Source organism: Tenebrio molitor, unplaced genomic scaffold (assembly GCF_963966145.1).
Source record: "Tenebrio molitor unplaced genomic scaffold, icTenMoli1.1 SCAFFOLD_206, whole genome shotgun sequence".
Lineage (NCBI taxonomy): Eukaryota > Metazoa > Arthropoda > Insecta > Coleoptera > Tenebrionidae > Tenebrio > Tenebrio molitor.
Genome location: NW_027184116.1, coordinates 20,575 through 30,982, shown reverse-complemented (window position 1 = coordinate 30,982; position 10,408 = coordinate 20,575). Strand labels below are relative to the sequence as shown.

Genomic DNA, 10,408 nt, shown 5'->3' with positions numbered 1-10,408 from the left:
TTTAGAGGAAAGTTAGCCTCTTGGAACCTGGAATTCTGCTATAATGTTGCTTATTATTAGTCCTAATTTAATTAGAATTTTATTGGGTTGGGATGGTCTTGGGCTAGTTTCTTATTGTTTAGTTATTTATTATCAGAACATTAAATCTTATAATGCTGGGATATTAACTGCTCTTAGAAATCGTGTAGGGGACGTTGCTATTTTAATATCTATTGCTTGAATGTTAAATTATGGAGGATGAAATTATATTTATTTTTTGTGAGAGCTTAAAGGAGATACTTATATGGATATTATTAGTTATTTGATTGTTTTAGCTGCAATAACTAAGAGAGCTCAAATCCCCTTTTCTTCTTGGTTGCCTGCTGCGATGGCAGCTCCTACTCCTGTTTCTTCTCTTGTTCATTCTTCTACTCTTGTTACTGCAGGTGTTTATCTTCTAATTCGCTTTAATTTTGTCTTTAGTGATTCACTTTGTTATATTTTATTATTTATTTCTAGAATAACTATGTTTATGTCTGGGTTGGGCGCTAGATTTGAGTTTGATTTAAAAAAAATTATTGCTTTATCTACACTTAGTCAGCTTGGTCTTATAATAAGAATTCTTGCTTTGGGTGGTTATAAGCTTGCTTTTTTTCACCTTCTTACTCATGCTTTATTTAAGGCATTATTGTTTATGTGTTCAGGAAATATCATTCATAATGTGGGCAATTGTCAGGATATTCGTTTTATGGGGAGACTGGTTAATTTTATGCCTCTTACTTGTGTTTACTTTAGTATTTGTAATCTTTCTTTATGTGGTTTACCTTTTTTCAGAGGCTTTTACTCTAAGGACTTAATTTTGGAGATTATAAGAATGGGTTATTTAAATTTTTATATTTATATAATTTTTTATGTTTCTATTGGGTTGACTGTTTGTTATAGGGTTCGCCTTAGTTATTATTTTATTTTGGGTAATTTTAATTTTGTTTCTTTTAATATAATTTCTGAGAGAGGCTATCTTATGCTTAAGGGTATGAGTGGATTAATTTTTACTGTTGTTTTTATGGGGAGTCTTTTGGTTTGAGTTTTAATACCTGTTCCTTATATTATTATTTTACCTTTTTATATAAAGGTTATGGCTTTATTTTTTATTTTTTTAGGGGCTTGAATTGGTTATGAATTTTCTAAATTTTATTTGTCTTATAAAAATATTTTTTTGTCTATGTATGGGTTTTCCTGATTTTTTGCTAGTATGTGGAATATGCCTATAATTTCAACTTTTGGCATTAATTATTATCCTATTATTATGGGTTCTTGTTTGTATAAAAATTTAGATCAAGGGTGATCTGAATATTATGGTGCTCGTCAAATTTATAATGTTTTAGTTAATAGGTCTAAAAGGTTTCAATTTTTAATGTTTAATAGAATTAAGATGTTTTTTATTATGGTGTTAATTTGGTTAATAATAATTACTTTTTTTTACTTGAATAGCTTATGTTAGAGCACGACCTTGAAGATGTCGGGGAAATTTTTAATTTTTAAGTATTTATAAAAATTATTTAATTTTACAGTGAAAATGTAATGTTTTATTTAAACTATATAAATTAGAAATACAAACAACCCATGCTTTATAATTAAGTTAGAAGCTTAATATTTATTATATTTCTTTAATTGGAATTAAATTCATTGGTATCATTAACAGTGATAAACCTCTATTTTGGTTTCAATTAAAAATAAGGGCTTGAGGCCATATTCTTAGGTCGAAACTAAGCGCATTTATATTGCTTCTTATTTAAGATAAATTGATTTTTTCAATAATTTTTAAATGCAACTTAAATGTTATTATTAACTATTATCCTAGTTTGTTCAGTCAAGGGCTCCTTGACTTCATTCGTGGATTAAACCTACTAGTAGGACGATTACGAAAATTATAGTTGTTGAAAAGTATATTATTATTCTGTTAAATTTTATAGAAATTATCAACGGAAACAATAAGGTAATTTCTACGTCGAAAATTAAGAAGATGATTGCAATAAGGAAGAAATGCATAGAGAATGGTAATCGCGCAGTTGATTTTGGGTCGAACCCACATTCGAAGGGTGAATTTTTTTCTCGGTCAGCAAATGATTTTTTTGAGGTGATGTTTAGTACTATAATTAGTACTATAGCAATTGCTATAATAATTGTTGATAGTATGGTTAGGATAATAATTATTTACGCTATTTGTAGATCTTTTAATTGGAAGTTAAAAATAATTTTTATACTACGTAAATATCTGCCTCACCAGTAAATTGAAATATAAAGGAATAGTCATACTACGTCTACAAAGTGTCAATATCATGCGGCTGCTTCAAACCCGAAATGGTGAATTTGTGAGAAGTGGTTATTGATGTGTCGTATAAGACAGGTTAGTAGGAATGTTGTGCCAATAATAACGTGTAATCCGTGGAATCCTGTTGCTATAAAGAAAGATGCTCCGTATACTGCGTCTGAAATGGTAAAGGGTGATTCCACATATTCGTAGGCCTGTAAAATAGTGAAGTAAATTCCAAGAATTACTGTTAGTGTTAGTCCTTGGGTTGTTTGTTTGAAGTTGTTTTCTATTAATCTGTGGTGAGCTCATGTTACTGTTAATCCGGATGTTAGAAGAATTAATGTATTTAGTAAGGGAATTTGAATTGGGTTAAACGGGTTAATTCCTTTTGGTGGTCAAAGTATTCCGATTTCTACTGCGGGAGCCAATCTGTTGTGGAAGAATCTTCAAAAAAAGGATAGGAAGAAGAATACTTCTGAGGTAATAAAAAGAATTATTCCCCAACGTAATCCTATTGTTACTATATAAGTGTGTTGTCCTTGAAACGTTCCTTCACGTGTAATGTCTCGTCATCATTGATATATAATTATAATTATGGATGTTAGTCCAATAAATAATAAAGACGGGTTAAATATATGGAATCATTTAATTAGTCCTGATATAACTGTTAGTGCTCTGAGTGATCCTAAAATTGGTCAAGACCTTACATCTACTAGGTGAAAAGGGTGATTTTTATTTGACATTAGTTTACTTCTCTTGAGTATAGTGTACTTAATACTGCGAAGACATATGATTGGATGATTGCTACTGCTGATTCAAGTAGTAGTAGGGCGATTTGTACAATAATTAGGATTCTTACTATGTAAGTAGCTATTACTGTTCCAGTGTTTCCAAGAAGAGTTATTAATAAGTGTCCTGCAATTATATTTGCAGATAATCGAATAGCAAGCGTTCCTGGACGGATTACGTTTCTGATGGTTTCAATGCATACTATGAATGGTATTAGTACTGGAGGAGTTCCTTGTGGAACTAGATGTGCAAATATGTGTACTGTATTATTAATTCATCCAAATACTATAAAAGTTAATCATAGAGGGAGTGCTAGTGTTAAAGTTATTACTATGTGTCTTGATCTGGTGAAAATATATGGAAATAGGCCTAGAAAATTATTAAATATGATGAGTCTAAATAGTGATACTATTATTAAGGTAGATCCTTTGATATTTTCACCGATCAAGGTTTTGAATTCTTTATGAAGAGTGGTAGTGATTTTATTTCATAAAATTATTGGTCGTGATGGAATAAATCAAAATCTGGACGGGATAATTATTAGTCCAATTGCTGTTCTTAATCAGTTTAATGATATTGATCAATTAGATGAGGGGTCAAAGGAATAGAATAGGTTTATTATCATTTTCAGTTGATTGTTTTTTTTTCTTTTCTTCTTTTTTTTATATTTGCGTAGTATGAAGTTGAGTAATAATTTATAATGTTAAATAGAATTAGGGCTGAAATAAACATAATTATAAGGGTTAATCAATTTAGTGGTGCTATTTGTGGTATTAAAAATTAATATATCATATTTACTTTAACTTGACAAGTTAATGTTATTATTTAACTAAATTTTTCATTAGAAGTGTTCGTTATACACTATTAAATGGTTTAAGAGACCAGGGCTTACTTTCAGCCACCTAATGACAGGTTAATTATTTTTTTAATTCATTTAATAAAAAAAGATGGTGAGATTCTTTCTGCTACGATTGGTATAAATCTATGGTTTGCTCCACAAATTTCTGAGCATTGTCCATATAGTAATCTTGATCGAGTAGGTGTGAATCTAACTTGGTTTAAACGACCAGGGGTTGCATCAATTTTAACTCCTAGTGATGGAATTGTTCATGAGTGAATTACATCTGCTGCTGATACTAGTATACGAATCTGTGATAAGAATGGTACTACTATTCGATTGTCTACATCTAGTAATCGAAAATTGAAGTTTATTATTTCATTTTCTGGGATTATGTATGAATCGAATTCGACTGATCTGAAGTCTGAATATTCGTAGGATCAGTATCATTGGTGTCCGATTGTTCTGATTGTAATTATTGGATTATTAGTTTCATCAAGAATATAAATTAGTCGTAGAGATGGAAGCGCAATAAAAATTAAAGTAATTGCTGGCAAGATTGTTCAAATTAATTCAATCATTTGTCCTTCTAATAAGAACCGGTGGGTTAATTTGTTGAAAAATAATCCCGCTATTAATTGCCCTACTAGAATAGTAATAATTACTAGAATAAGTAAGGTGTGATCGTGAAAGAATGATAGCTGTTCTATTAATGGAGAAGCACTATCTTGTAGTAATAATATTTTTCAGGTTGCTATTTCTAAAAAAAGTTTAATCTTTATGTATGGGGTTTAAATCCATTGCACTAATCTGCCATATTAGAAGGTTGAAGAAAGTATTGGGAGCTCAGAATATCTATGTTCTGAGGGAGGTATTGATTGTAGTCATTCAATTGACGATGTTATATTTATTGGTATAATTCTTTTACGTGACGATGAAAATCTTTCTCATATAATGAATACTAGGAATAGGACCCCAATTAGGGAAATAATTGATCCGATTGATGATACGATATTTCATATTGTATATGCATCAGGGTAATCTGAGTATCGTCGTGGTATTCCTCTTAGTCCAAGGAAGTGTTGAAGGAAGAAGGTTAAATTCACTCCTGTGAATATTGTTGCTAGTTGAATTTTACATATTTTAGGATTTAGTGACAGACCCGTGAAAAGGGGGAATCAGTGAACTAGTCCAGCCATGATGGCGAATACTGCTCCTATTGACAATACGTAATGGAAATGTGCTACTACATAGTAGGTGTCGTGTAATATAATATCAATTGAAGAATTGGCCAGGATTACGCCTGTTAGGCCACCTACGGTAAATAGGAATACAAACCCAAGAGCCCATAGTATTGATGGCCTATAATTTATTTGTGTTCCATGTAGTGTTGCTAACCATCTGAAAATTTTAATTCCAGTTGGGACTGCAATAATTATTGTGGCTGATGTAAAATATGCGCGAGTGTCTACATCTATTCCAACAGTAAATATATGGTGAGCTCAAACTACGAAACCTAGCAGGCCAATTGCTATTATTGCATAAATTATTCCCAGGGTTCCAAATGCTTCTTTTTTACCTCTTTCTTGACTGATAATGTGTGAAATTATACCAAAGCCTGGCAGAATTAGAATATATACTTCAGGGTGTCCGAAAAATCAAAATAGGTGTTGGTATAAGATTGGATCTCCCCCTCCTGCGGGATCAAAGAAGGATGTATTGATGTTTCGGTCTGTTAATAACATGGTAATAGCTCCTGCTAATACTGGTAATGATAGTAGTAATAGTACTGCGGTAATTACTACTGCTCAAACGAATAACGGCATTCGGTCGAATGTTATACCTTGTGGGCGCATGTTGATTACTGTTGTAATAAAATTTACAGCTCCCAGGATTGAGGAGATTCCTGCTAGATGTAATCTGAAAATTGCTAAATCGACAGATGCTCCTCCATGGGCGATGTTAGAGGATAACGGCGGATAAACGGTTCAACCGGTTCCTGCACCATTTTCTACAATTCTTCTTATTAATAATAGTCTTAGTGAGGGGGGTAATAATCAGAATCTTATGTTGTTTATTCGGGGAAATGCTATGTCAGGGGCCCCTAATATTAGGGGTACTAGTCAATTTCCGAACCCTCCAATTATGATTGGTATTACCATGAAGAAAATTATGATAAAAGCATGTGCTGTAACAATTACGTTGTAGATTTGGTCGTCCCCAATTAAAGAGCCGGGGTTTCCTAGTTCTGCACGAATTAATAGTCTTAGGGAAGTTCCAACTATTCCGGATCATGCTCCAAAAATGAAGTATAATGTTCCAATGTCTTTGTGGTTAGTAGAGAATAATCACTTATTCGGTATTATGGCTGAGGCTTAGGCAATAAATTGTAAATTTATTAACGAATTAATTATTCTTTTACCAGGTTTAATAGTCAATAATGATTTTGGATTGCAAATCTAAAGGTAAATAATTTTTTAAACTTGATTTTTTTGACTAATGGTATTCAAGGCTTAGAGAAGCTCTATTTACAACTTTGAAGGTTATTAGTTTTCTATTTAACTTAAATCCTTAAAAGGAGTTAAATAGGTAGGTGCATGAGATTAATCCGATTAGTGTAGTTATGTTAATTAGTGTTATAGTTGTTGAATTGATTTTTGTTTGACTGGTTTTTATTTCAATTGTGAATATTATTATTGCCGATAAAATAATTCGAGTGTAAATGTATAATATGATTAATGTTGTAATGATTATTATTAAAGCCATAATTGTAAGGTTTATTTCTGTTATTCAGTTAATAATAATTCATTTTGGTATAAATCCCAGGAATGGAGGGAGTCCCCCTAATGATAAAAAGTTAATTATGAATGATAATTTAATTAATTTGTTTTGATTTATTGAATTGTTTATTTGATTAATGTAATACGAGTTTGATTTCTTAAATATTATGATAATGTTTAGGCTAATTATTGTATAAATTATGAAGTAAATTAGCCAAACGGATCTCGAAACTATTATTGCTGCGATTATTCAGGCAATGTGATTGATTGATGAAAATGCTATAATTTTTCGTAATCTGGTTTGGTTGAACCCTATAATTGTTCTTGTTAGTAGGGATATTACTATAATTGATATTATGAACTGATCGTTTATCTTATTGTTTATTATTAGTATTATTGGTGCGATTTTTTGCCAGGTTAGTAAGATTAGAGCATTATTTCAGTTTAATCCTTCAATTACTTCGGGGAACCAGAAATGGAAGGGAGCTGCCCCTAATTTAATTATCAGTGCTGAGTTTAATATTAGTATTAATGTTGAATTTATTAGGGGGTTAATAAATTCGTTTGTTAATAGTAATATGATTACTGATATTAATAGGATTAGTGATGCTATTGCTTGTGTAATAAAGTATTTTATTGATGCTTCCGTAGAAAATACGTTTTTTTTCTCTGAGAAAATTGGGATTACTGATAATAGGTTGATTTCTAGGCCCATTCATATTCTTAGTCAAGAATATGATGAAACTGAAATTAGTGTTCCTGATACTATGGAGGTCATGAATATTAATTTATATAGTTTAACTAAAAAGAGAAGGATTTTACTTTCATTGACAGGGTATGAACCTATAAGCTTGATTAGCTTATCTTTTTATATTTAAGTATAAGATGTACAAGGATTTTTGATGTTCTAGGGAATGGTTTAATTCCATTAAATATAATGAAGGTAATATAATTACATGATTTATTCTATCAAAATAATCCTTTTTCAGGCACTTCATTAAATCTTTTTTTGTAATTTTTATTTAGTAATACAGTTTTGATTTTTTAGTTGTTTTTTCTTTAGTTAACTTTATTTATTAATTTATTTTTATTTTAGTTTAAAGTGTTATTTTTTTGTAAGGCCTATTTGTAACAAACTTTTATTAACAGCTTGGACCTGCCCCCCCCTTTTTTTTTTTTTTTTTTTTCATTAATTTTGTATTTAATATAAAATTTTAATTTAATATAATTGATATTATTTATTAATTAAATATTATTATTATTATATATTAATATATTATCAATAAAAAGCTATTTATATATATATAATGATTAAATTAATATATATTTAATTATTAGTGAATAAAGACTTGCATAGAGAGAGAGAAATTTTATAATAAATTTATATGATATGTAAATAAATATTATATATATATATTATTTAAATATCAAATTTTAATTTAATATTCAATAAGAAAATTATTATAAAATATTGCTTTTATAATTAAGATGTTAATTTATATATAATAAATTTATTATATATATATATATGTATAATAATAAATAAATTATTTATAGAAAAAAAAAAAACTCCCTAATTTCTACCTTTAATTTAAAATTTTATTAGATTTTTAATTATGAACAAATTTAATCATTATTTCTATTTATTGTTAATTATATATTTTATTTGAAAATTTTTTATTTAATATTAATTTCTTTGAAATAAAATTTTAATTTTTTGGTTTTATGAGTAATTTTTTATTTAATTATTTATTTTTTTCTTTTTGGTTATTTATATATTTTACTTTAAAATTTATTTTATTTAATTTTATTTGTTTCTTGGGAAAGAAATTTTAATTTTATAATTATTAGTAAATTTTTATTAAATTTTTTATTTATTTATTTTTTTGTTTTGTTTTTGTTTATTTATATTTTATTAATTGTGTTAGTCTTTTATTTTTTATAATAAAAGTTTTAATTTTATAATTAAATAGTTAAGGTATTTTTGCCTAGTTTAAAAATGGTTTTGTTTTTGTATTTTGGGTTTTTGTTAATAGTATATTTGATGGACTGGGGGTAATGGTTCATTTTTAGTAATTTTTAATTGTGGGGGATAGTCAATTAATTATTGCTGTTTTGTAAAAAATATGAAGGGAAATTTAATTATTGGGTTAGTATGAAAATTTTTAGTTATAAAGTTTTATTTTAGCTTTGTGATTAGCTATGTAATTTTTTTATACGTGAATTTTTGTATTTTTATCTAAGTTTAAATAACTTGCTTATTTTTGCAGTATTTAGTTTTAATTTTTAGGTTCATCTAGATTTAGAAATTTATTTTAGTATAAACAAAATTTGTGCCAGCAGTAGCGGTTATACAAATTATACATGCTAATCTTTTTAGGTTTCATTTAGTGATATTTATAAATTGTAAATTAACTTTCTTAGGTGAAATTTGAAAGTTTTTTAAGTTTCTTTATTAGATTCTGAAGTTAGTAAATTTTTTTTTAGACTAGGATTAGATACCCACCTCCACCCGGCGGCACGGCAATTTTGCCGGAGTACATACACTATTACGGATATTACTATCAAGTAATAGTGCAGTGCTTATCAACATAATTACCGGCGTCTCGCCTCCGCATTATGACTTTGTTGTGTATTATGTTCTGTGTCAATGTTAAGGAACTTCCTCACGATGTGACATGAGTATAATAATATACCTTTTTGAATTTCAACTACCAATGTGTTATCTAAATCCAGAATTTTTAAATTTTTAAAAAGAGATTGCGGTACTATTCCCGTTGCTGAAATTACAAGTGGTAAAATCGAAATTTTTTCTAAACACCAAAGATTTCTCATAGCAACGGACAGCTCTAAATATTTATTAATTTTTGTGTTATATGTCTGTGTTATATTATGTGAATTTGGAACAGCTATATCTAAAAGATATGCTTGCTTTTGTTGCTTATTCAAAATTATAATGTCTGGTCTGTTATGCTTAATATGAATGTCAGTTAAAATTGTTCTATCAAAATATAACTTGTAACTGTCATTTTCCAAACAACTTTCTGGTGTATAACTATAATGTGGTTGTGTATTCTTTAATAAATTGAATTTAACAGCTAAATTCATGTGTATAATTTTAGCGAATATATCGTGTCGTTTTTTATATTCGCTTTGAGCCAAAACGGTGCAAGAAGAAATAATGTGTTCAATTGTTTCCCCTTCAGTTCCGCAAATCCTACATTTATCAATTATCGATTGTAAACCGCATATGTGTTTTTTATAATTTCTTGTATTTATAACACGATCTTGTATTGCAAATATAAAACCCTCCGTCTCAGGGTGAATATTTGATTTCTTAAGCCATGCATGAGAGGCCTGAATATTAACTTCTGGTTGTTCCAGTTCTTTAAAGTATCTCCCATGTAAAGACTTCTGTTTTATATTTGCTATTATTTTAAACGTTAATTTTGTTCCTAGATTATTATTAGTTATGGTCTATAAAATTAAAAAATTTGGCGGTATTTTAGTCTATTCAGAGGAACCTGTTTTTTGATCGATATTCCACGATAATTTGTACTTTGGCTTTTAATTTATATATCGTCGTTGTTAAAAATTTTAGGAAAATTTTAATTTTTATAATTTTTAATTTTATAATAATTCAGATCAAGGTGTAGTTTATGGTAAAGTTAAAATGGGTTACATTAAATTTATTTGTGGTTTTTTTAT

At 28.5% G+C, this 10,408-nt stretch overlaps 3 protein-coding genes across 3 annotated transcripts; 1 reads left to right on the top strand and 2 right to left on the bottom strand.

Annotated features, from left to right (window-relative positions):
• Positions 1-349: 349 nt before the first annotated feature.
• Positions 350-1,461, top strand: LOC138140759 (NADH-ubiquinone oxidoreductase chain 5-like). Its single transcript, XM_069061712.1, has one exon. The coding sequence runs from the start codon at positions 368-370 to the stop codon at positions 1,061-1,063; it is 696 nt and encodes a 231-aa protein (XP_068917813.1). The 5' UTR covers positions 350-367; the 3' UTR covers positions 1,064-1,461.
• Positions 1,462-2,826: 1,365 nt separating this feature from the next.
• On the bottom strand, positions 2,827-3,722 carry LOC138140760 (ATP synthase subunit a-like). The gene is given in 1 exon segment (XM_069061713.1): positions 2,827-3,722. A coding segment is annotated over 1 exon segment (672 nt). The 5' UTR covers positions 3,708-3,722; the 3' UTR covers positions 2,827-3,035.
• Positions 3,723-6,280: 2,558 nt separating this feature from the next.
• Positions 6,281-9,243, bottom strand: LOC138140765 (NADH-ubiquinone oxidoreductase chain 2-like). The gene is given in 2 exon segments (XM_069061716.1): positions 6,281-7,564; positions 9,207-9,243. Coding segments are annotated over 2 exon segments (891 nt in total). The 3' UTR covers positions 6,281-6,710.
• Between the last annotated feature and the right edge of the window lie 1,165 nt (positions 9,244-10,408).